The sequence below is a fragment of the Nesoenas mayeri genome (assembly GCF_963082525.1).
Source record: "Nesoenas mayeri genome assembly, chromosome: Z".
NCBI classification, from domain to species: Eukaryota; Metazoa; Chordata; class Aves; order Columbiformes; family Columbidae; genus Nesoenas; species Nesoenas mayeri.
This window is the reverse complement of record NC_137542.1, coordinates 46,371,601-46,399,252: the sequence shown is the minus strand read 5'-3', so window position 1 is coordinate 46,399,252 and position 27,652 is coordinate 46,371,601. Positions and strand designations below refer to the sequence as shown.

At 37.5% G+C, this 27,652-nt stretch overlaps 1 protein-coding gene across 1 annotated transcript in view; it reads right to left on the bottom strand.

Annotated features, from left to right (window-relative positions):
• The window catches only part of SRFBP1 (serum response factor binding protein 1), a 77,491-nt gene that overhangs the window by 33,915 nt on the left and 15,924 nt on the right, over positions 1-27,652 (bottom strand). Inside the window, exons 2-3 of the mRNA XM_080362970.1 lie at positions 18,176-18,264; positions 17,140-17,212 (exon numbers count right to left, since the gene is read on the bottom strand). Of these exons, the coding sequence (XP_080219096.1) occupies positions 17,140-17,212; positions 18,176-18,264 (162 nt within the window). The remainder of the gene's footprint in view (positions 1-17,139; positions 17,213-18,175; positions 18,265-27,652) is intronic.

Here is a 27,652-nt window from a genome sequence, read left to right as displayed (position 1 = left end):
AGGAATTCAATACAGCATTTCCATTCTAAAAAGACCTGCCACTGCCTCCTGTTGCAGCAGACTGCAAACACACACTTTACACAATATTTCACATCGGTGGATGTAAAAGCATTATGCCACAGTTACCAAGAGCTTCAAATTACTGCTGAGGAGGACTGAGATTTTCAGCCCACAGGTGAGAATCCGGTCAGGGCGGTTAACAGTCTAATTAGAGGTAGACTGATTCACAGGGAGTCTAGGATGGCATTGTTAGGGACATCCTTGTCACAGGTCTGAATTTGACTGATGCCCAGAAAATTAAGAAGGTATACAGACTCCCAAGCCACTTGTTCAGATCAGAGTATTGTTGCCCTTCATGAATCAAAAGAATAGATATCATTGGGTTAAAAGCTTTCCTGCCTTTTTGCCTTTTTTTTTTTTTTTTTCCCCCTTAACAGTTATCTGGAAAAAACCTTCACCCACTAACCCCAGAAGTATCAGCTCACCCGCTGGCCCACACAGTCGAAGTGGGGATTCATTCTTGTGGTTCTTGGGTGGATCACACCCAGGGCTCAGGGCAGAGGATGTGCTGGGAAACTTCAGCACTTCAACTCCTCCCAGTTTACAGAATTGCTCCATACTACACAGAGAAGGGCCATGCTACACCTTTCAAGCCACAGTCAGTTCATGCTATGTTTAAATAAAATGCAATTAAAAGCACTTATTTGTAATACTTGAAACAGACATAGAAACATTTACAAAACGCTCAGGTAGAGAAATGAAAGACAAGATATGCTTAATCTACTCACACCACAGTTAAAGATCTCCCTGCCTTGCTGAGGTTGAGTTGCCACTCTTCCTAGCAAGGTGACACTCGGGATTTTCAATGTTTGTGCATATTTATGCCACAGCTTGCACCCTTCAGACAGAGAAAGTGAAGTAGTCTATTTGGGAGCTAATGTCTTGGCTGGTTTGGTGACTCACTGGCATCTCAATGGCATAAACCTTTGCATTTTAAATTACAGATGGACACAAAATATAAGTGGTACAAACATATAAAGCTTATGAAAGTAGACAATACTCTACCATGTACTAACAGAGACCATAAAAGACAATAATGAATCACTGCAGGGTGAATGTGTTTGGGAAGATGGATTCCCATTCTTCACATCTAGGATAACGTAATATACTGACAAAGTAAAGACTGTTTGTTGAGGCATAAGTGCACTCAAAATTAATATAAACAAGATAAATAAATCTGTATATTAGTAATGTATTCTGTTTTATAAGTAAAAATGACATGTGATGTTACAACAGGGGTAGGAATACCTTTCCAATTATCAGTGCTTTGCATGTTGTGGGAACTTCTCACTATTAAGCTGTTTTAATATTATCAGTCTTGCAAATATTTACTAATATTATTTGAATAAATACTATTTCAGAAGTTTTCACATTTTCAGGAATGACATCACCTGTTAATAAACGACTTCAAGAACTTAAACTTTCACTAAGCCAACATAGTAAAACTGATAAAGCTTCAAAAAAACCTGATAAAAATTCGAAGTATGCAGATGTACAGATTTAGCTTTCTGTAGAAGTCGTTTTACTGTAAATACCTGTGTCATTAAAAAGAGACAACTACAGGAAAGCAAAACCACTACAAAAAAAGATTCCATAGTTCTTTTTTTGTTCCACCAGTCTAGCCAACAAAGCTTTTCCCGGCAACCTGACTGGATGACTTGATTCTATATCATCACAGACTGAAACCAGAGGTTATATCCAGTAAAAATGAAGACATTTTCTCTCTAATTGCAGACAAATTAAGTGAATTATAATTTAAATACATTCTCCTGTGTCATTAGGGTTTAAGATTATATTATGTCCTAAAGTAATTATAGCCTTTTTCACTTATCAAATATGTAGATTCTGTATTACAAAGAGGAAGGAAAGCATAAAAGGGTTCTACAGTTGCTGATTTTCCTAAAATATATGCTAAGGAAAATTTCATGTGTTTTCCAAACACTTTGCATGTTTTGCCAATTGCATGAAATTTTCAAAAGCTTTAATGTTGTTTTAACTTGCTTTTTATTTTAATATTAACTTCTTAAAATAATCTTCCTTAAAATCGTTACTTTTCAGTCTTGTTGGATTAATAACAACTTTGGCAGTAATACTACAGAATGGACTAAGAAAAAACAGTAAAACTTCATTCTTATTTTAAAATAACAAAATCAAAGAAGTCATAGACTAAATTATTACAACAGAACTTCCCCCCAGAAAGTTGAAAGCTGTACAACCATCTCACTTTAGATGAATATATGGCATTTGATTTTGATGGGAATTAACTATTACTAGCCTGTTAAAAAAAGACACTCCAAAATTACAGTTAATCATGGGGAATGCAAGAATGTATTTCAAGTGGAACTTGTCTAGCAATTGTTCTTTCAGTAAACTACACTGGTGTCAGGTTTTTGCTGGCACCAATTTTAAACATTACTAAACGTCTACAGTATTGCTGTCTCAGTTTAGATCCAAGTGAAATTCAGTGTGAACCTGTGAGTTTTCATCTACTAAGTTTCACACTACAAGATTTTGTAATTTTCTGGTTTTATAGTCCTCTGGAAAATCACAGTTATTAAAACACTTATCAAACAAAACTACACAATATTCCTATAAATATATATTTTTGTCCAAATGGTTACCTTCTTCTAGTTAAACATCTTTATTTTGATATGCTGTACAAGTTCTCTTAAAAGTAGAGCATGCAGCTGAGGCAAAGACCACTTATCCATGGCATTTAATAACATAATAAAATGAAAAAAACAATTCCCTAAAACAAGAGTTAACATAACTAGCTTAAGATGTTGTACCCAGACTTTATTTGGCAAGTATAGGCTGCTCTTTTCTGCCACGTTTATAAACTAATTTAATATTTCAAGAGGTATGCAAGTTAAATGCCAGCAATTACATCAGTTCACTGAGATGAACACTGTGAACTTGGCATTTTATTTAGTCAATTAGATTAAATGAATTGATTAATTTTGGAGGTACCCATCTGAATCAGTAGCCCCATTACATTCAGGAAGCAACAGTGACTGTTTTTCCCATGGAATTAAAAAAAAAAGATTGCAGAAGTAAGAAGGTATTATGAAAGTAAACTACAATTACACATATTCAAAAGAAAAGTCACAAAAAAGGAAAAAACAAACTCTGGATTATTCCTTACAGCAAGCATGATTATGCCAAAATTATCTAAATATTCTTTTTTCTTCAAACTTCTTTTAGTTCTGAATGTCAGTGTTCACTTAGACCAGTACAATCTGTAATTTCACTCTGTACTGGCAATTTGTTCCATGCTGCTTTTCTAATATTAAAATAACAACCACATGCAATTTCAGGGTTAACATATTTCCAAGCAGTCCTGGGCTGGCTGGAACTGTCTTCGGTTTTGAATTACTATCCCTGGTATTCACAAACGCTGCCAGTAGTGCTGGTTGCCAGATGAACTGTTTTCGTAAAAATTAAAGAAAAACAGTGTTACCTGACAGAAGGGGACGCTATGCACAACTAACCACCTCCTTCTTAGTTTAGCTTCTTCTCCCAGCAGGAGCCTGAGCCAGCAAGATAATCAGTCACCAAAACAGCCAGGGAAAGGATGTACTATATTCTCAAAACGTTCCCAACAAAGACAGCGACTGAAAAATGGGTGCAATTCAGCTATTCATCCCCACTTGCTAGATTCTGGTTTGAAATAGATATGGATACAGAAATGAATAATGAAGACAGAAGAATCTGGAGAGATGCAGAAAGGGGTAGAAGAGTGGGAATACACAGAGCTACATACACAGTCTGTCTGCTTCTGGAGGGCATAAAAGAGTTCAAAGATTAGATACAATGGAGAAAGAATTTCCTTTTTCCGTTCCCTTTCCCAGTGTGCACCACATCCAAGGAAAAGCACTCCTCCTGCAGCCTTTTCTTAAAGTACCATGGGGAAGAAAATGAATTACTTTTTGTCCTTTCCTAGAGATCTTGAAACTTGTGCAGGACAAACCTACTATCTCAATTGCCCAAGGTAAGGGGTAAAGGCAGAAAGAAGACATCTGGTAATAAAGCACAAAAAATACAATTTTTTCAGTACCTGAAGATTTCAAAATTGGCTGCTAAAAGTTCCTAAGCAAAATATAGGCATACAAAGTGCAAAAGAACTACCCAGCACAAATATGTGAATTATGTAAATCTCCAACATCAGTAGTTCACCTTCTATCATTCTAATTTTGTTACATCTTTAGTAGATGCTATACCATATCTCTGATCATACTTTTCACTTTATACTTTTAGTGGGTGGCTGTGTGGTTGTTTTTTTTTAAACACACCAAGAAGACTTATGATAAAACAACTGATTCAAATAGGAACATGTTGTCTTCTGTCTGAAGACAGCAATATAGGATTTTCATACAGGTATCTATGGTAACTTCAATATCCACCTCCTCACTGGTAAAAGCCTATTTTGATCCAATGAAAATTAACTATTCAAAACGTAATTCTCACCACTACCCCATGAATTACTTAGTATTTATCATTACTGAATTTCTTTGGTCATTTCATTACTCAGCTAGTCAGTTTTGTAATATTATTTCACAGTGTTTTAGCATTAGCATCTTCACTATCCTGAAATTTGAGATCACCAAGCTCCATCATTCACTCTCTTTTTCTGAATAATTTCCAGCACTGTTCCCAGCAGAACTCCACTGTTAACTTTCCAACACTATAAAAGCTAACAATCTATTCCTTTCTTCCACTTACAGTGTATAACTCTGTGACCAAAAGAATTAATATCCATGAACAAATTTAAAACAAAACCAACAAAAACCCCACAAAAACCCAGAGTCTTTGGTGAAAGCTGGACAATGGCTTTTTGGAAATTTAAAACAATATACAGACTCAATCATCAACATCCACTGTATGTATTTCAAAGAACTCCCACTGATTTGTGAGGCATAACTTTCATCTCCTAAAGGTATAATTATTCTGCCTCATCGTATTCACTCACATGTTCACATGTTCACTAAATCCATTCTTTAATAAATGTACCAATAAGTCTGTCCAACACTGAAGTTATACTTACATTAGTATTACATTCCTAGAACAGACTTTACATATATATATATATATATTTTTTTTTTTTTTTGGTAAGCAAGAGGCAATCATGGGGGAAACAAGATTTTACACAAAAAAACATCACCTGGAATAAGGAGTCATAGGAGCTGCAGTCACCATTCTGAATTCATTAGTTTCCAAGTGACTATCAAGATATTTACAGTAGGTCTCCAATTTCTTTTTTCCTCCCTCTTTCAACCCTTCCAGTTACAAGAAGTAAGAATAAAACCTTTACTACGTTATAAAAAAATATATATATTTTACAGCTGTGAAGAACAAAAGACCTAAGATTTGATTAAGGATTTTGAGACAGTGTAATTTTGATCTGCCATATTAACTACATTCACTGTTTACCGGAGGTATTCTTCTTAGCTTCTCCAGAATAAACTTAAGTAGAAAGACCACCTAGTATACAGCAAGAAATTAACTAGAACTGGCTCAGAGATCTCACAAAGACCATCTTACTTGGTAACTATTAGTACACTTCAGCATGAGATGGCAAAAATGTAAAGAAAAGGTATGCAGTGCTTACAGAAACAGTTTTTTCTATCTCAGGTTCAGATGAATTATAGAGAAGGTTAGCAAAGACATCCAAGCTGATGCACTAAATTGAAATCAAAAACAACAACAAAATATCCTTTTGGAATTCACATAAATATTTTCAAAATGAGCAAAGAAACATGCTGACACTTCTGTCATTATTTTGAATAATAAATAACAACACCAAGTGTTTTGGTGTGCTGTCACTGCTCAATTTTTTAAAAAAAAAAGACATATGTGTTGCATTTTCTTTTTTTTTTTTGTGCTACTACAAAGGTTGCCTCTTTACTAAAATCAACTACAAAAATACTGATACAGAATTCAGAAAGGACATGGAGTCTCACTGGCAAGCCATATTTTTAAAAAAAAAGTGAAAACAGATTTTTTTGCATCCCTACAAAAAAAAAAAGCTAGTAAAATCCTTACGCAAGACTCAAGAGGAAAAAGCTTCATCTGCAACCACGTTTTTAAGACAGTTGACAAACTTTATTCAGAACCTACTTTAATATTTCCTTTTAGTTGTGTCAAATCAACAAAAAGCTGTCTTTGTGATCTGTTTTCACTTTGTAACTAACAATCTAGTACATTAAGAAAGGACATTATAACTGCTTTTATTTTAAGTATCTTGTCAACTATGAAATCTTGAAAAATGAAGCTGGTGATATTTTCATTGACTTTTATATTTAAGAAGTGCAGCCCATCTTTTTATGCAATCCAAAGCAGTATTTGGTGTTTAAGAAAAAAAAAAAAAAAAAAATCTTTGCTTCTGTTATCATAACAAAATAAAACAGTGGGAATGTCTGTCACTTGTTTTCTCATTCCAGATCAAAACTCTGTAACTAAATATTTCCTTCTAAGTATTCTTTCATGCTTGGTATCTAAAAAACAAATTGCATCATATTCTGCAGCTTTCTCATGCTAAGATGATTAAGCTTCCTCAGTTAAGATATTTTGACCTTGCAGGAGGACTAAACAGGAGAATGACTTGGGAAAGCACCTGCATTAAATATGAAGTTTCCTATTTTAGCATAAACATGAATGGAAGAAATGTATCAGTGAAAATAATATAAAATGCTATGTAGATTAAGAACAGAACTCAGTTGGTAGGTACACCAACCTGTCTATTTTAAGAACCATGTTAGAGAAAGGTGCTAGGTAGGAATATTCTAGGGAAGTAGGTATACTGAGGAGACACAAACATGTAGTCTCCTGACAAGGCGTTCCTCACTCATTATTATTAATCAAGATCCAAGCCTCTGATCTCACAAACACTGAGAAAGCCATCCCAACAAACATTCATTCAGCTTATCACTTCTTCTGTATACTTGTATTCCACCTCAGTTATGAAGAACAAAACATTTCTAATTTGATAAAAATGTTGTCATCATTCACTTCTAAGGGCAAGCACACGTACATATTGGTAGAAAGATGTAAGCTAACTTTCCACAAACTAAATTCTATTTAGAAGTAACATCCTACTGCTGACACTGACCACAGTATTGAACTCTGTAGTATATCACTGGCCCCCACTTACAGGGTCTCCATGCTGCCATAAAAATCCTGTTTGCTCAGCACTCCAGAAAGGTTTGATCCACTTCACCTTCCCTTTATTTAGTCCTTGCTTCTTCAGTTTTCCAATATGCATGTCATGGGATATGGTGTCACAAACTTTACTGAAGCAGAAACAACCACTGTTCATGTTGCCCATCAAGCTAGTCACCTCACCGTAGAAGGCTATGAGATTAGTCAAATGTGATTTCCCCATTGTAACCCTGCTGACTACACTCAATCAGCTACTTGTCCTTTATATTTTTGTAAGTGGTTTGCAGGATTATGTGCTCCATTCATCTCCTCATCCATTGAGAAAAGGCTGCCTGGCCTGCAGTACCCCGATTTACCTTCATACCTTTCCTGAAGATAGCAGTGAAATTTGCTTCTTCTCAGCTGTCAGGAATCTCCCTGCAATGTCCTCTCAGTTGGCTTTGCCAGGACCTCTTAAAAATGACTGAGGCTGGTGACAATGGCCAGCTTCCTCATCAACTAAGGGTCCACTCCAGCAGGTCCCATGGACTTGTGTATGTCCACTTTATTGAACTGTTCCCTAACCTGACTCTCCTCCTCCAAGGGTTGGTCTTCCTTGGTCTGGACTTGCCCACCAGTTCCAGTTAGCAACAGTGCCCCTGACCTTCATCTTGCTAACCAGTTCCCCCTTCTTTGTATATACCAGGTCCCACAGAGCATCTTCCACCATTGGCTTGTCAACCACCTATGCTAGAAAGCTGCTATCAGCATTCACCAAAAATCTCCTGGATTGCTTGACAGCTGCAGCTCATATCTCTGCAGCAGAGAGTGGGGCAACTCAAGTCTGCAAGAGGCTGTGGACATGAGGTTCCTTTAACTTGTCTGAAGAAGGCCTCACCCATGCCCCAGGGACACTCTGCATGGCCAACGGGGAAAGCTGATGGTGGAGAAAGTTGGGCTGGGGTGGGGGAGCTCAAGCGAGCACTGGTGCCACTGCTGGTGGGGGACACTGTGTGCAATCACACTACCCTTCATGCACCCAGTACTTCCACCTCAAAAACTTAGCAGGGGCAGGCCCCAGAGATGCCCCTTTGCCTCTGCCCCTTTCCCTTTTGGGTTTTTTCCCCACTCTCTCTTCCATTGTCCTCCTTCTAAAGCCTCCTCACACACAATGTGGAAACTGGCCAGACAGGAGCTAATGGGTGTAGGGCTATCCGCCCACCTCCTTTTTTTATGCTGGCCCAGAGATTAGGAAGATGCATCTTCCACCTCCTTGGGGTGGGGTGGGTGGAAGTGTGAGGAGGTCTTTCTGCCCAGCCAAGCTGGTGCAGGGGCTTCTCTTGTCCTCTTTGAGGGGCTGGGGCAACACCCTCATCTGGATGGAGCACGTGGTGTCCTGGGGGTAATGGGAGGTGAGGGCAGGAGGAGGCAGGCAGGACACTGATGGCAGAGCTCCAGTGCTGTGGGTGCTGGTGGGGAGCATGGGGGAAATCAGACACTAACCATGGCCGGGCCTTGTGGGTACACGGCACCCCGAGAGAGGAGACTGCTATGGTGCTTTGAACTGCATCGCAGGGCGTGCACCCAGTGTAATGGGCAGCCTTTGCCTGCTGGGAGCTGTGTAACGTTGGAAAGTTGTGCTCTGCAGATGGGATGGGGTGCATTAAATGATCTGGAAAGGGGTCTTCATCTTTGTATCAGTAATAGTGTGGCCGGCACTACTAAGGAAGTGATCACCCCCCATACTCAGAACTAGTGAGGCCCCAACTCACATCCCATGTTCCGTTTTGGGTCCATCACTACACAAAAGACACTAAGGTGCTGGAGAGAGTTCAGAGAAAGGCAATGAAGCTGGTGAGGAGCCTGGAGCACAAGTCTGATGAGGAGTGGCTGAGGGAACTGGGGCCAGCTAGCCTGGAGAAAAGGAGGCTGAGGGGAAACCTTATCACTGTCTGCAATTACCTGAAAGGAGGTTGTAGTGAGGTGAATATACACCTCTTCTCCCAAATAACAAGTGATAGGCAAGAGTAAATGGCATCAGGTTGCACCGGGGTGGTTTAGATTGGATATCAGGAAAAGTTTCTTCATGGAAAGGATTGTCAGGCATTGGAACAAGTTGCCCAAGAAAATGCTTGAGTCACCATCCCTGAAGATGTCTAAAAGTCAAGTAAATGTGGTACTTAGGGACACAGTTTAGAGGTGGGCTCAGTAGTGTTAGGTTTCCAGTTGGACATGATGATCCTACAGGGCTTTTCCAGTCTCAACGATTATATGATTCTATTATCTGTTTCTGACCATTCCATGTGTATCAGATTGTTACAGTAATGTTGCCTATGTTGGTCTGTCTGGTAATGCTGACCCTTATGCTCTTATCTGGTTTATTATCCATCCCAATTCTTGATGCCCTCTCACATAAAGGGCAAATTTGCCATCATTGTCTTCCTAGCCCTAGTTTGGCTATATGATTATGGAGTATTATGTCACAGATTTTGCTAAAGTCAGGGTATATGACATATGCTTCTTCTTTGTTGTCCATACAGTGATCTCATCACAGACCATTATCAGGTCAGTTAGACACAAGTCACCCTTGGTAAATCCATGTTGCCTACTCCCAGTTCTTTTACTGTCCTTCCTGTTCCTGGAATTAGCTTCCAGAAAGACTTGCATCCACAGCCTTCTAAGAGACTAAGTTGAGACTGACCAGCCTGTATTTCCTCAGATCTTCCTTCTTCAAGTTAACCACAATGTTCACCATTTTCCAAATATCAGTAACCTTTTTCAATTATTGTGACCTTTTAACACCCATGAAAGAAGCCTCATCATTACATCAGTCAGCTCCCTCTGCATTCCACAGTTCAATACATCTGGGCCCCTGGACTTGTATATGCCCAAGTGACTCTTAATGGCATAATATGCTGCTGTGGATAACATTTCAGTCCCCCAGACTCTGGTTGCAGGCTCTGGAAGCTAAGAAGCCAAACAGCATAACTGACCAGTAAAAAGCAAGATGGGAAAAAAAAAGAGCGCACTGAATACCTCACCCTTTTCCATATCGTCTGACTGAGCTGTGGACCCTTTATTTTCCTTTAGCTCACTGTCACAGAGGCACCCCGAGGTTAGTTTAAGGGACAAGAGGGTAAATCGGTGAGAAACAGGGTTTTAGCACTCCAAAAGTGACTTAAATACAGGTTCGGATATCAGTTGAGGAAAATTATTAAGGGGCAGCAACTAATACAACAGGAGGTCCATAGTGTCCATACACATGGCTACACCAAAAATAATGTCAGAGCCAACCCTGAGTCTGGGAAGAGTACACATTTGCCTGATAGGGTGTGGGATTATTTTAAAGAGATATATGTACTCATATTAAGTACGGGAAGTGTACACTTGTGATTCTGCGAGGGTGAATTTATAGTACGCCCACAATCCTACAAGGAGAGATACATGTGCAAATGTGCACGGAATATTACACGTGCTTATTGGAAGCATGGGAGGAAAATACACTCGCGATTCTGTGAGGATTAATTTATACACATGCTCGTATTGAGCACGGAAAATACACGTGCAAATGTGCATGGAAAGTATATATACACTTGCAATCCTGCAAGGGTTAATTTTACTTACACACGTGGCGGCAAAGCAAGCGAAGTCTCAGACCCGGGAAGGGGCGGCCGTGGCTCCTGGCGGTGTGGCTCCTGGCTCAGCTCATAACTCCAAGAGACAGTGCGTAAAACTGCACATCTCTATGAGAGTCCCATTTTCTATTGGCTGAACAGATCTGACTGTGGGCATTCCAGAAGCTTCTCTGCACCCCCACCCTGGCTGTGGGGTGCCCCTGAAGCCTCCAAACATCCCCCACACTGGCCACGGGCACACAGCGGCTCCCTGGCACCTCGGCACTCCCTTCTCCTAACGGCCCTGGCCAGGCTGCTCTGGGGCCAAACAAAAGAAGCTGTTAGAGGGCGAGAGAGGAGGGTTTGCATTCTGCCACACTCACTCCCAGTGTACTTATAGAAGCCATTCTTGCAGACCTTCACATTCCCCACTAGCTGGAAATCCATCTGAGTTTTGTATGTTTTAACACTGTGTGCATTCAGGCAGTGTCTCTACATTCCTCCCAGGTTGTCTGTTCTTGCTTCCACCTTTGGTGGACCTCCTTTTCTCATTTGGGCTCAGGAACACACTGTTTATCCATGCTGTCTTCTTCTGTGTTACATTAGGTGCTCTTTACATTGTGTTTTCTGCTTGGAAGAGCTTTCTACTTCAGCCCTGACATAATATGAGATGTGTATTAAGGGAATTTACAGAGTTTTTATGACAAAAATAATCTGCCTTACTGTTGTACCTAGAAGAGCCATGTAATGCCATTGAAAAAGTAGAACGTGCCATTGAGAACACAAGTAATAAAATTCAGTGTTTTTTAAAAGAGACTGACTTCCTGCTCGTTCTCCTGAGTAACGCACATACAGATCTGTCCACCACTCAAAGCACCAAGTTTCCTGCATTATTGCAGAGAAATGCATCATGCATCGATAAAGAGTCAAACACTTCCCTCAGCAAGAATCTGCACTGCTTTGTTGAAGGCGGGCTGAATGACTTCAAATTCTACCCCTTCTTCCTTCACTGAAACAATCTGAAAGTGGCACCTGACCTACACCATCGTGAGAGCTAGACCACTCCTGACTTTATCTTTTGTTGAGAAGCATCAAGGACCTTTCCTAAGCTGATTACACCACAGTTTAAGAGCTTCCCCATTACTTGTTCAAAGACCTTCAAAGGTTAAACATTCTATCAGTAATATGAAGGTCTGCTATCTATCAAGGAAGAAAATATGTAAGACTGTTGTTGGAAACATACGCTAAGAGTCAGAAAAAGCAAAACTGCAAAAAGTGCATTAGTCCTCACTCTTACTTAAGATAATTCTACAGTGAGATGTTAACTGAAACTGAGGCTACAAAAGATGAAAGCATTAACCAAAAAAGGAACCACCACTGTTAGAAGAAAATGATAAAGGCTTTTTGAAAAAATTCCATGCAAAAGGACCATACTAAAAGAAAGATCTATCACACTCCTTAGGCTGACCTACTCTAAAATCATCAGTTTCCCAGTCAAGAGAAAAGAAGTTTTCTCACCGATATCAGTATTACTTTCATGAAATGGGATGATTTTTGTTCCAAGGGCAAAGACTGTAAAAACATCCTTCAGACTGAAGCTCTACCTTTACAAAATGATTTGGCTTTTAAAAGCTTGACAGGAATACTGGAGTTCATACTTCTGCTCATATCTTGCTAAGGTATAAAGCTGAGAGAAAACGGAGTAAAGAATTATTTTTTCTGATCTCTGCTGTACTAAACTCATTATTCTGCAATAAATACTGTGTTTTTAGTGCAACTATTTTTCCAGTATTTTCAGGACAGAGAAAGTATCTTTCCAAGCCATGTAACAATGGTTGTAAGCAACTGCTGCTCATTCTCAACAACTGGAAGACATTTTCACTTCAAGCACTGTAAAAAGGCTTCCTTCTGTATCTCATTAATGTGCATCCTCCAAACACGATATTCCTGTAGCAACACCTGTCATAACAAGGTTTTCGTTGTAAGGTAAAAGCAAAAACTACTCCTAAATACATAGTAAAGCAACTACATAAAGTTGTATTAAGACTTACTTTCTGCTAAGAAATTTAAACAATTCAAGATAAGCTATACGTTGCTAAGAAATTACTAGACAACCATATTTTTTTTTTTCCTGTAAATAAACTTTAAAAAATCATAGCTTTTTAAATAGGGTAGGAAGTACAGTACTCTACGATGGGTAATTAATTTATTTTGACAGTATCATCAAGCCTGATAAACTCGTAAAAGAAGGAAATTCTACGAGTATACAAAAATTTATATTTTAAAAAAAGTAACATCATAGTGGAAGGACTAAAAGGGTCATACTTTTTTTTTTTTTTTTACAATCTTTCATTAGTCGTTAAATAAATATTTTATACAGTTTTGGTGAAACAAAAATCTGATGAACTCAAAAAGCAGTGTACTATTCCAACAGCTTGGAGAATTCCTGCAAATAACTAATCCAGTTCCTGCATCCACGTAATTGGAATTTTTAACTGCTCTTATTTCCCACAGTGTTTACTTCTGATTGTTGTGTTTGAGACACTATCAATTTTGTCAATTAAGTTAATTTTAATCTCCAGTTTTACCAATGAAAACATCAAGAACACACCATACATGCTATTTGCAAATTCAAATAGCAAAAAGCTTAATACAGCCCATCAACAACCCTTCTCAGGTTTTCAATATATGCAGAACTCTGCATGTACAAGTGTCTACAGGATATAAAAAAGTAGACACAGACACAGTATTTAACTTGAAAACTGAGCATCTCATTATATCCTACTCCTTGGAAACAGTATATTTACAGTGAAATTTATGTCAGCAGTGCCTGTTTAGAGTCTACCTGAAGACAGTAAAAGAGTATCCCCATAAGTTAATGATAAGACAACTGTTATCAAATAATAGCAAGCATTTTCTCCTTCCTGTAATATCAGATGATCATTAGTAAAGATACACTCTAGAAATAGATGTTAAGATCTTGTAACTGAAAGCCTACATTTGTGTTATTCAGAAGGACAGCAGCTCTTGTAAGTCCTGCTGAGCTGCAGGCAGCCAGCTCCTTAACAACAGATATACAGTCAGACAACTGATTTGTTGTTGTTGTTGTTATTACAGTCTGGATGAAAGAAAACAGTTGTTCCATGAAGTGGCTGCAGCCATACTGAAACACAGTGCTGACCAAGTAACAGACTCCCAAAGTAAATGAGCTAATACAAAAGGCTTGTGGGTTTAGAGGCAGCTGAATGCAGAAATGTAGTTCTGAAGATGGCAAGGAATTCTTCCTTACTGAGATTTCAACCCCTCAGATTTTTTTTCCCGAGTAAGATAAACTTAAGCCATGGAAATAAAAATGGCAGTAAAACAGACAACTGTGGCAGTCCCGGAATTTCAGTTCTTTCTAATCTTGAAACAAGTTCCCTGTGAAGGGGAATCCCCTCATGCCTGAGGTCATCAGGATATATGAAGTCCTTCCCAGAAAAAACTGTTAACATGAGCAGTCCCCAGAAGGCTTTTATTTTATGGACACGTGATTGCAGAAAGGTGGTCTGGGTCTGTTCTAGACTGATGGAATAAAAATGAATATTTAGAAAGAGGTGTGCTGTCTTTGGCAACTGTGAAAAACCTGGAAAAAATTCTACTATTTTCATTTCTTCCAAATTTGTATTTTCTTCAAGCTATATCAACCCTTCATGTTTTGTCCAACAAATAAAGAATGTTTAGAAGTTTTAAGCAGTCATCTCAACAAATCTTTTAATTTGAAATTAAACAAGCTGTCAGACTTTGGTGTAACATGCACTTTATATTTCCCAGCCACTTCGGCTGGTGTAAATATTTTTGGGTTTTATTGTCTTTTTAAATGAACTCTTTGCAGCTTGGTATACTTCTCAAGCCTAAATATTCAGTAAAGGAGAAGGCAGACGTTTCTTCTCACATAACACACTTAAGTAGAGGTTTATGGACTACTTCTGCGTGTTATATGGAAAATTACCAATTCCTATATTCTGCACACAGTCAATCAGTTCTGAAAGGATTTGCACCTCCTCCGTCAAGTGTTTGCGGATCTACACACTGAAACTGCTAGGAAAGTCTGGATAATACAAGCCTGCTCTAAGGTGCAACTTGGTAGACTGCTTTCCAATTTACCTTATTAACCATTTCTATTCTGTCCATTCTTTCCTAAAAATTCAAAAATATCCATTTAGGTTATGCAAAGAGTTCTTTATGAAACCCTATCATGAAAAACTTCAGAAAAAAGGTTGCTGGGAATGCTCTTTCACCAACATAAAGTCTCTCACTATCTCGGATAATATCAATGATTTCTGTGAAAGTTGTCTTGTTGCTGTTCCATGTTAAATGAGGAGTATTTCTACACCAACTCTAAAAAGCTCTTAGTCTAGAAATCAACAGTATGGAAAAATATGTAAACAACTAGTGTCTTTTAGGTTGTGAATCATAAGAAACAGGAAATATTATTTTGTCTAAGGAACAAATATCCTGTAAAGCTAGTAAGTGTCTATTTGTTCATTTTTAAAGACTAAAAAATGTCAAGAGAACAAACCTTTTTGCTATAAAAATTTTATTAATATAAAGGTGCACTTTTTCTAACAATAAAAACCACTTACAGCACCATTTGAGATAACTAAGCACATTTATTAGCTATTTGCCTAAGAAGTGGCAGAGCTTTTCCTCTTTCTCAGCTGCCCACTCCGAAGACTCCTTTCTTTATAGAAAACTATTTCAAAGCAAAATTCATTTGCCTTTAGCTCTCCAGATTACAAATTTATTCTCCCTTGACATAGCTCTTAAAATTAACACTTACAAGTCCTGCACTCATTACACCAACTGAAGAAACAGCTTGAATGTACTTGGCCAGTATAGCCTGAGTACAGGCTGCCTTTAAGATGTCTGCATCAGTCAGTCCTAAGAGGAAAAGCACAACATGGACAAAGCAAACAGTTCAAGGAGTCATGTGCAGAATGGGTTTTGCAGTGAAACTGTCTCAGGAGGGCTCACACAAGCCCTGTAAAACATGGGGCATCAGATGCATCACATCTCATCACTTGATGTATTTCCTCTCAAAAACTGAGAGATGTGTCCAGAATCCTCATCATGCTCCAACAGGCACATAAATGTGTCATCAAAAATTAAAAAAACCCAAACAAAACAAAACCAACAAAACCAAAACAAAAAAATCCCCAAACCACAAAACAAAACAAAAACCAAAAAACAACCCAAAAACCACCATCACAAGACCAAGCTTAAGACTGATGGCAAGCCAGGAAAGCAGAATGCTTACAACCAGTGCTTTACTGTTCAATACACCACTGCCCATGTCCTTTTCCACTTCACTGATTTGTGAGGACCCTTGTTTTGTAAGTACAGTGCTAAAAATTCCTGATTCCACCTGATGAATCTCACACAAAGCACATCTAAATGGGTCAATGAAGCCTTTTCCAGTACCCAGTTTTTCTGAAGACTAAGGTCTGCACAAGGATCAGGAAAGAAACCAAGTCAGAAATGCTAACAAAAACCCCCACAAATAAATAAATAAATCACAAAAAACCAAACCTGCAAAGTAGTGGTGATTTAATCACTACAGTCATCAATGGAAAACAAACAAAAGAGATATATGTGAAAACCATTTTCTTGGCTTATATAGGACTCTAGTGCTCAAGCCTTATGACTGGAATTTGTACCTCGTTTCAATACACAAGATTTGAAGCAATATTGGCTAAAATTGCGATACTACTAGTACAAAACACTATCAAGTTCCAAAATTTCTGAAGCATTTGCTGATATGGCATAACATAAAATAAAAGCTGTATCAATTGACAGCAAGGCTGAAGATAACAACAGGTCTGACTGAAGTGTTACCATTCCCTTGCAGCTAAAACTTCAAACTACCCCAGAACTTTGAAGCTGAAAGTAAAATACAAGTTGCATCATACTTGAAACTAAGAGGCCTGACAAGGAGGATACTACATTGTCAGGGACAAAAAATGGCTTCTATAATCCTGAGCAGCATGAGAACTTCAGCTTCCATGCTTTAAGTGTTACAGTAAAAATTACAAGCATCACACATTTCTAAACAAATTCAAGTTTAGCCTGGCAAGTATAAGACTCAAGTTGTCTAACACCTTGACAGAAGCAGCAAACAAATATGGAAATATACAAATATCCATAATTTTCCATCTGTGCTAATGACCAAGCTGACTCTGGAAATATTTCAGTTAAGTTTCAGTAATTCAGGTCCAGAAAAGAGACAAAGCTTTTTGCTACTGAAATTAATGACCTCTAATATTGAAATAACTAAACATAGTGTTACCTTCATGGCATGGATTTCTTCTATTAATCTCTCAACTCGTTTCTGGTTCTTTAATTTCAAGTCTTCTGAACCCCTGCAAATGAAGTCTGTCTTCATTAAAAAAATCGGAACTCTTGTTAATTTTATATCCCCATGTACTAAGCAGCAAAATAAAAATATCACAGAAACGAGCATAAACACATTCACTTGTTTTTAAATGGACATTTTAGCAAAGAATTGAACATAATCTAGTGCTTTCACTGATCTGAACAGAGGAAAGCACACTGGGGATTTACTAGAACAATAAGAAAGACAAATGTTGCTTTACTGGAAAATAGTAACTACAATTCCTATTCATGATACGTAGGAGACACTGATATCTCAAATATAATTACCTTTTAAGATCTGTAATATTTAAACATAAAAGATCATTTGGTTTGCTTCTTATTTTGCACAATTTCCTAAAATTGTGGGAGAAGAGTACATTCAACTTACACTTCGAACACAGTAACAGATGTATCTTATACCATCTCCAATGAGACATGTCCTAAGTTACTTTGGGCCAGTTATCTTTAAGAACATAATCCTCAAAATGTTGTTTTAACTATTTACTTCAGCATTAATCAATACTAATCAATAAAAATCAAGTACAATCTGCATACCTATGCAACCTGAACAGTATTTTTTGCTATAGAACCATGCAGACAACTGCAGTGAGAAAATGTTGCACAACTTAGCAGCAGAATAACATAAAAAAAATCAAGTCTAACACTTTTTAAAGTACTGTAAAAGGTTCTGTGATTTGCATTAGCTTCCAATATACTGTATCAGCTTAAAAATGATATTGCAATTCTGCTTTATGAAACTGCTTTTTCTATAGTATCTTTAGTTTATCTAAAGTGATGTAAAAATAAGATAAATAGAACTTATGCATCATAGACCCTGAAACTTTAAAATATAATATCTGTTTCTCCCACTTGTGTGGTTTTGGGAAAACTATTAAGATACTGTCTCAATTATAAATACAAAAACAAGAACACTGATACTTAAAACTGACTTTTTCAACTTTAGTTTCGCAATGTGTCTGGTTAGTCTGCGGATAGTCAGGACTCTGGCCTTCTTCACATCTTTTCTCATCTTCACAACCTGTCAGAAAGATAGGAGACATTATAAAGCTTGTTTTCCCTGATTAATTTCCATGTAGAATATATTCATTACATTGATTTAAATTTTAGAAATTAGTTCAACAAAACGAACAATTTTTGAAAACAGGGTGCAGTTCCCTGCTAACCAAATCCCAGTTCAAAATAATTCAGATTTCATTTAAAATCAAACTGCTTCCATAAACATTAGAGGAAGAACAACCAACCATCTAAAATTTGTCTGAGCTTTCAACAGAAGACAAGACTTTCCTAACTAGCCATATTTTACTGTTATTCTTTGAGGCAGATTGAGCTACAGACTTGAAGAAAATCATGTTTTGCCTTTACTTTGTCCCATAAAACAGCATCAGTACTTTTACATATTATGTACTAATGGAAAAGCATTTCATCGTGAAACATTCTGAAAGAATAAGGAAAGACTCCCAAACTAAACATGATTTATTATAGAACAGAACCTGAGATATTAAAATATTTTTATATATTTGTATTGATTTTTGTAGAAAATAAAATGAAAGTGACTTCCAACACACTACAGTCTGTTTCAACTCCCTATCCTACTCAGTACTCTGTTCCCAAAATGTGTTTCAAAATAGACAGTATTAAAGAAAACCTGACAAGGATGCTTTTGTCTTATTTTTTGCCCCAAAATAAAAGAAACACAGTTGTAATTTTATTAGACAGATGGTACAAACAGACAAAACTTTGGAACTTGTTGCTATTAAATGCCATAATGGGAAACATTAGGCCTAGATATTGCCTTGTTAGTGATGCACATTTTGGAGATAAGGGAGTTGATAGTGACCTTATTTTTTACAACTCAAAACCCACTTATTTCTTCAGATATGACTTAACCATCACTGTTAAGATTTTGTATTTGACAGTTCAACTTAGAAGACACAACATATTAAAACGACAGAAATCAATCTTCTTGACAAAAAGCCAAATTTATCTTAAAATTATCTAGTGGGATAAGTTTCAAAATAGGCTGGCACCTCTTCCTCAAGGAACTTCTTTACCTCAGATTTCTCAGAGATAACATAAAAATGATTGCTTGACGGTGTTTGCACTGTCAAGTCAGTTCCATCAGGAATATTAGTACTACAAGCCTGCATCAAGCTTCACCGAAAAAGAGAAACAATAAGTCTACGAAGCTCACAGAGCAACATTTCGCACCTACAATGGGAAGCCTGGCTAGTATATATCCCCTGTGCCGCAACCATAAAGGTGAGACTATATCATTTATTAAAAAACACCAAATAAACGAAACCAAAACCACAACAAAACAACAACAAAAAACCCCCACATATTTTGCACACTTGGTTATGTTTGTACTTAGGTTACCAACAAAAGTAAGTGGTGAAGGCTTGAACTGTATTCAGTAATGGTTCTGCTGAAGGCTCAGTTAGTCAGATAAGAACAATTTCTGGAGAGACATACGTGCTGATTGCCAGCCCCATGCTTGTGGGGCAGAGTAGAGCAGAACGTGCCCCAAAACCAGTGAGAGGGTAACTATACTAGGGCAGCATTACTGGCACTTGCGCAGAGAGAAGGGAAAAGGCAAAGAAGGCTTTTGAGACGCAAACAACTGACTCAAAATTTGTCTCCTGTTCTCAAAGTTGTACTGCAAAGGTCAGTACTTACATCGGTTACCCTAGTGAAAGTAACTGTGCACACAGGTCTACCTGCAAGCATTTCTACTTCAGTTAACAGCAGAAACGATGTGCCAAAAGGCACCTGCGCCAAGTCTCTGCCAGACAGTAGCACTGCTCAAGTCTCCATGAGCTAAGGAAGAAATCCTTACCATTATGATTTGCCATATGGGCATGTTAACATTTATTTTTACAAAATACTGAATGGAATTATCACAGCTCCCTACATTACATCATCTTCTAAATGGAAGAAAAAACAAAGCATCTTCTGGTTTAATATCTCTTGGATGTACATTCAACGAGCTGGGCATTTCAGATGCAAACTGTGTATGCCTTCTTAGAATGTGAAAGGGGGCGATTTTTTTTTTTTTAAATAACTGTTAAAAACATCCACAAGCTACAAACACATTCAAATTTAAATAACTCATACTTTACATATTAGTTACCGTGACTCAAAACACAAAGTATATTTAACCTCTCTCAAAAAGTATTTTGTAACTTATTTCTTAATAGAAATATTGATGCGGACACACTAAGTTTCTGGGGTCTACAAGAGCCAAAAACCAGCCTCCCCCTCTGCCAGCCCATGAAGGCTACATAGACATATGACAGCAGGAATGTGGGAAGGTATTCGCTCTTTGGCAGACTAGAAGTACCAATTTATGTAATCCACAGTCACTTCTTTCACACGGGACAGTATGCATCAACTGTGTTCTTGGAAATACTCACAAAGTTTTCAAGAAAGCAGCCAGCTCTTTGGGACAGAAATCAAAAAAGTTTTGCTTTAAATTTACAGCGTGCCTGAAAGAATGGGGCTTAGACCACCAGGGTGGTTCCTAGGACTCACTGAACTATTCGCCTCTCTTCTTACAGAGATAGGCAACTTCCTCTTGAATAAATAAAATACCAAGAAAACTCCTACCAAAACCAGTAGTAGATTTTGAAAAATAATAACAAACATTTACTCATAATAAGAGTACGAAAAAGACAAAAAGAGTAGAAAAGACAAAAAGAGAAGGAGAAGTCTTTGTACTCAGAAAAGCTGCAGTAAAATTCAGGGTCAGGCAATAAGGATTTTTAATCTACTTAGAGATGGCAGTAAACACAATAGAATAAATATGACCACAGGCACATCTAAAAGCAAACAATTTCTTCTACCAACAGGAACAAATTCTAGGACTCCTGGAAATACAGGATGTGTGCAATTGTAAGTGGAAATGACCACTGCTTGCTTTGTTGAAGACTTTTGTTATTCTGCAGGAAAACATTATCTACAAGGCAAGACTTTACTATTTATTCATACTAGCAAATATCTGTGTTTATTCGTGATTAATACTATTGAGTCATTAAGAAAAGGTAATAGATAATAGATATAATTATTAAATAAATCAATCAATCTAAAATAAATCATAGGGGAAATGAACCTACTTTTAAAAACAAGCCTAGGTAGTGGTACCTACTAGCTGGAAAGCACATCAGGATGTTTCAAAAGCTATGATTCGGAATAAAAATCACATCCATTCTGCACTGCGCTTTCCACAGTACACTGTAAGTAGTTATATTACTACAAATCCTAAACAAAGATGAAACCCCAAAAGGTTCTATGGCTGCAGGTATTCCACAAGGAGAGGCTTCCACCACCACAGCAGCTTGCAGCCTACAGTAGGCTTTGCCACAAACCATGATCTCTACCAACTGGCTGCACACAAGCCATTTCAAGCCACAGGCAGACAGTGGCTGCTGCTGTTTCAAGAAAGAGTAAGGTATGAGATCAGCAGATTAGTTGCCAGACAAGAACCAGAAACCCTCTCCTGCAATTTACCTTTACGCATAGAGTGCACATTGCTGAGGGGGATTACAACAGGAATTGCTGACTTCAGCACAACCTATGCCTTCCGGTACTCACTGCTAGTAGCAGCAGTATCTGGCAACAAAAAGAGCCCTGATTTGGATGGATGGGTACACTTGGCATTGGTACGAATGAACAAGAGGGTACGTGTCAAACCAAGAGGGTGAATTCCAGCAAATAATGCATCTAACAAGTATGTGTTTAAAAGCCCCGCAATAACTATATTTAACCCTAATTTATAGCTGAGGAAGTGAGAAAGCAACAGCTTCAGCCACTTTGCTATCTTAGTCCAGATTGCTCCTGCCTTTGAAGGGTGAATAACCCTTCACGCAGATTTGTCCTCTTGTGTGGTATTCCAGTCAAGCTTTCCTGAGTCCTCAGCCATGTCCAAGCCCTTCTGATGCCCAAACAGGGGAAATAAAAAGAAAGATACTGACACATGACTATTCTATCATAACTTTGATCTCTTAGTTTCCTTCTATTTTTTTTCTGCAAGACAATAGTTTGGTTTAAATACTGATATTTCAGTCCTAGTTACAAATTACCTAATTTCAACTAACAAAAGTCTTGTACGGGCTAAGTCAGTGCCTGAATCAGTGTTGGACTTACTGGAAAAGGCTTCTGATCACATATGTTATCCCTTTTAAATTAACAGGACACGGTTATTGCATACAAGACAAAACGTGTAATAGAACAGAAAGTTATTTTAAGAGCCTCTCACACAATTAAGCTGTTGCAAAAAACATTCTATGAAAATTTTCAAGTTGCTTGAAGAGAAGCATATGGTATTTTTAGATGAAATAAATAAAGAAAAAATACCTGGTTTAGGTTCCAAGAAACATAAATCATTATGGAAAGGCCCTCATATTGGTGATGGCAAAAAAACCACACCAAGCAATGTGGACAAAATGACAGTAATGTGCATTAGATTCAAATTCACATGACCAGTCAAAGGTATTTGCCTGCATATTTCTAAGACAACAGCAGCAAACTTCTCAAAGGAACACTACACTAGAATAAAATGTTATACTTGGCCACTTCTGAAACTTGTTTTGAGGTCTGTACAGGCAACATGCCTCCAAACTAAGCTAGTGTTCAGCCAATAAGAAAAAAATACAGGAAAGTGTGACTAAAGATTTATATCAAGAAAGGTACATGTCTCCTCTGAACTGCAGTATCAACTATACGTGACCAAAAAAAACCCAAACCCCAAAACCAAACCATTATTAAAAAATGATTCATCTGATCGATTAAGAGAAAAAAAAAAAAGCAAAAATGTGTTTTTGCCCATGACCTGTTTAATATATTCTATTCAAAAACATTGAAATACTAGCAGACCTATGTAGGTTTACAACATGGAAAGTATTTATTTCATGTTACTGTGTACAAAAGCTAGTAATGTACATGAAAATACCTGAAAGACCCAGAATATCTTAAATTCTTCTTAAGTCAAAGTTAATAAAATTTTACTTATGCATTAAGCCCTGGCTTACATGCATTACAAAATGCATGAAAGCCAGTAAGCAGATGGCCATGACTTTTTCCTCTGAGTAGCCTGAAGTATATACAATTGTTCTGCTTGGGCTTCAGCCCATGAGGTGCTGAACATTTTGGTCCTGACTCAATAATGCACTTAAATTATTAAAAATCCTTAAATAACCAGCACCAGACAGACTGGAGTTTCTTCATCCATTTCTGCTTTATGCCAGCACACAGTCTAGTCCTAGTTATTGTACAAGTAACCAGAAAAGACAAATAATTATGTTATCCTCAAGGAAGGACACTGCACCTAACCTCATCCAGTGAAAAAACTCAGGAGTTCTGAAATATCCATAATGTCATACACACACACATCCATTAAACAGAGACCTCCTTCCTCTCCCCAACATGGTAAAGTCTCTCCTACATGAAGATCGTCTTCAAGGTCCAAAAGCAGTTGCAAAAAATTAATTTACAGTTTGAAAAAAAGGTAGTTCTGAGCTTTTCTGCTTCAGTTTCTTTCTGTGCTCTCAAGGCTAAAAGGCTTTATCTGACATGAAGGTCACAGCTGAGAGTGGGATGACAATGAGAAAACATCGAGAATCTACCTTCTAAATTCTGTCGCAGGAAAAAATTTACTTTTGATACATGTGATCATATTGCTGTCAACAATTTCGTACATACCTGCACAAACTGGGACTAGTGAATGAATGACAATGATAAACAAAATCATAGATACAAACTGTAGTCCTAGTGGAGACATTTCATGCCAAGATAATCTAGCAAGTAGGAATAAGAGTCTGATTCATTAACATCAAAATGACCCTAATCAAAAGGAAAAAACTGCTTACGTGTGCCTAAAGGTATACATTAGCTTCTTGATTTTACTCCTTTTACAAATCTGCTTCTGAACCCCCTCAAATTTCAACAGCACTGCTAGAGTAGAAAGGAAAAAAGTCAATAAAATACATCAAACCAGTTGTATAGGCATATTAAATTATGTGTCAACAAGTGTCAAAGCAAGAAATCCAGGTAAAAAAATTAAAGCGAAATGTATTTAAGTTGAGTATTCAAGGTCTCTCCAATACCTACAAGAAAAACACGGAACTAAGTATGTTTCAGTTCTCACTGATCTTCCTTTCCCATTTTAGGGCACACCAAAAGTATTGGTTTCATTTTATAGTTACTTGGCAGTCTTCTAACCAAGAAATTACCATGACAACAGAGTATTCTAAATGTTAAATTTTGGTGCTATTTGGCAACAGAGAGTTTTAAAATTCAAAACACCTGGAGCTGCATCACATATTAGCCAGAACTAACAATAGTACATAATCTTTTGAGTGAATAATCTAAGTGAAAAAATGTTTCTGGAACTTCATTACAAATATTTCTCTCTATTATCTGGAATGTCAGCTTGAAGGATCCAACAACTTTTAGAGTCTTAAGAAAAGTGAGGAATTGCCAAGTTTGATTTTTTTTTCTTATTTTTTAGAAAAAGAATCTTTTTATTACAGTATGTATTTTATACATGTCAAAATATCTGGAAATAGCCAGCCTCAGACTTATTATAGTTTCATATATTTTCATTATAAAAACATATATAAGTAGGGAGATAAAGGCAGCAAGAACAATGTGAAGTTCACCTATGCGGTATACCAGTGTTCAGTTGTTCAGTTCCAGGGCAGTTTTATGCAAATATACATCCACACACAAAAAAAAAAAAGAAAAAAAAAAAGAAAAAAAAGCGCCATACATCCTAACTTTCTAGAAAAAGAAACAAGGTGAGTTTTCAACCAGATCAATTTATTGAACTGTTTCCCTTCATGGCTACATGAATGCTGGCTAGTTCCAGGGCAAAAGAGCAAAATGAGAATGAGCAGGAGGAGACAGAGAGATGGGCTCCAACAAACCAGACTATGATCAATGAGCTATTGCCTTATTTAATATAAGAATCAAATTCCAGCAGAGAGAGTGCTAAGGAACATAGTTTCTTCAGTTAACATCTGTGCTGTACCACTGTAGCATTAATCTTGCCTTTGCCATTTTCAGCTACATGCAAACAGGTTCAAACCAAGTAGACTGAACTTTATCACTATCATTTTAACAAAATGAGGCAACTTCTTCTGGATTAAAATACAGCAACCTGCTGTCCAAAGCAGGCAGAAGTGCCATCACTAGCTGGAAGTACCCACAAAGCAAAACACCTGCAGCCTCTCAGTCCTCTGGGAACTCACCCTAACAGGTTTGCAAGGTGGGTTGCTAAAGATGAATGGGAAAAAGCACATTTCAAACTGGAGCATGTTTGCACCTTTCTCATGGGAAAAGTAATATACACACTCCTTGTGAATTAACATCAAAGCCTTCCTCCACAGTCTGTCCATGCTGCTTTTTTTTGTACTTTCTCAACTGAAGCAATGAAATATGAGTGTCTCATTTCAATACAGCACCGTATTTCCTCCTGCATGGAGAAGAGTTGTCATTTCTAGCATAATTTCTTGAAGTGGAAACCACAAGGAGTACTCGGACTGCTACCACAGATTATTTTCATCTAAAGGTTTTGAAAAGTAATTCCAAATACCTCAGATAGTTGGGAGGGAGTAAGGCTAGTCTAGAATTACTTGATCATTGCCAAAGGCCAAAACTTAATGGATTTACTGCTTCAAAGTCAGTGTCTCACTGCATGGAGTCAGGTTCTATGTAGTACTTCAGGCAGCATTTGAGCTCTCAAGTCCAAACCAGGATCATGATCTGGCTAGACACATTTCTAAACCCTAAATAAGCAGCAGTAGTTGTAAACGTCCACATAAGAAATAACTGTGATACTCTAGCCCAGGATGCTATATTACATAAATCAGTGCACGGGTCACCATGTGGAAATAAAAATTATACAAGTCCTCCAAAACAGAGGATCACCTGAAGGCCATTTCTAGCCCTGTATTTAATTGATCAGGTGGATGTGAGTTTGAAAACCCCCAGCTAGCACTCTGCTAAAAGTATTTCCCTGGAATGTTATAGGGTGATGTGATCAAGGCAGTCAAAACAGCCAAGCTCAAATCAATGCATTTGTATGTCTAGGATTTCTTAATTAGACCAAAGCTCTAGCTAGAAGCCATGTGTGAATTTCACATCCCCTTATGCTTTGATTTCACAGGAAGACAGTAACAGCAGAAGCTATAATAGTGACACAAAAACTACCAGGATGAACACACACGAATAATGAGAGCTGTGAGGGTTTTTTCCATTCTTCACTTTAAATGGTGAACTTCTTCAAAGAAGATTAAAAAGAGAGCACTGGTCCCATTGCAGCAGTACAAATCTCATTAGTTGCATAATCTGAAGCATAACACCATAGCTTGACAATACTGACTCACAAACAATCTGTGTAATTTTTTGCATTAATTAAACCAATCACAAACATTCACACTCTAGATTTAAACTGCTATCATGAAAATAAAATTGAGGCAGAACTGGTATGACACCTTTCACATAACAAAGTCTGAAATGCAACAACAGCGTTTCCAGTATTAACTTTTCAGGGGTGATGTGATTGCTTTTGCTTGGAATTAGTTTATTTGTTTTCCTGTACAGATACACTCATGTTGCTACTCTCTCTTCCTCCACTTCAAGTAACATATATACTTTTTTGTAGAGACAACAGTTGTTTAAAAAAAAAAAAAAAAAAGAGTCAAAAGATGTTCAGAAACTTACACCTCTCTGTATATATTAAAAATATAACATGACTCAAGTTCATGTGTAGTTTTTAAAGATTAATCTCGTTTTACCCAAAAATGAGCCTGAGTAACACTGTTAAGCACTCACAACCCTTTCACTTACCACAATTAAAAAACCACAGTATTGGCCTAACCACTAGCAAGGGGCTAGAACTCTTCTAATTGCCGAGTACAAAGATAAAGGCACTTCAAATGCAAGTTAAATTCAACCTGTCAAAGCCATAAAACATGAAGTGATGGGTTTGTCTGACAGAACTAAGAGATGCAAGAGTCCTTGTTACATAAGCCAGCAAAAGAACTTGTTTGCAACAGAACATAAAACTAAAGCATTTGAACAGGTATCACTCCATCTTGCAAGAAAAGCAGCAGCAGAACAACCAGCTGGCAGCTCAGCTGAAAGGACAAATCATCAGACCATTTTCCCCTATTCTACTTCAGTTTGATTCTCTCAGTCGTGGTTGTCACTCACTGAAAATGTGCACTGTAGAAATGTTTTCAAGACAGAAATGGTAAGAGAGTGAATAAATTGGCAAACTGTAAATGCAGAGCTGTTTCCCTTGTATTTTTTCTATGTTTTCTCTCATTTACATGCCACTTTTACATAGCACTAATTCCACATAGCACCTGACTGTTTAATATTGATAGAATTTTGAGTTGGAAGGG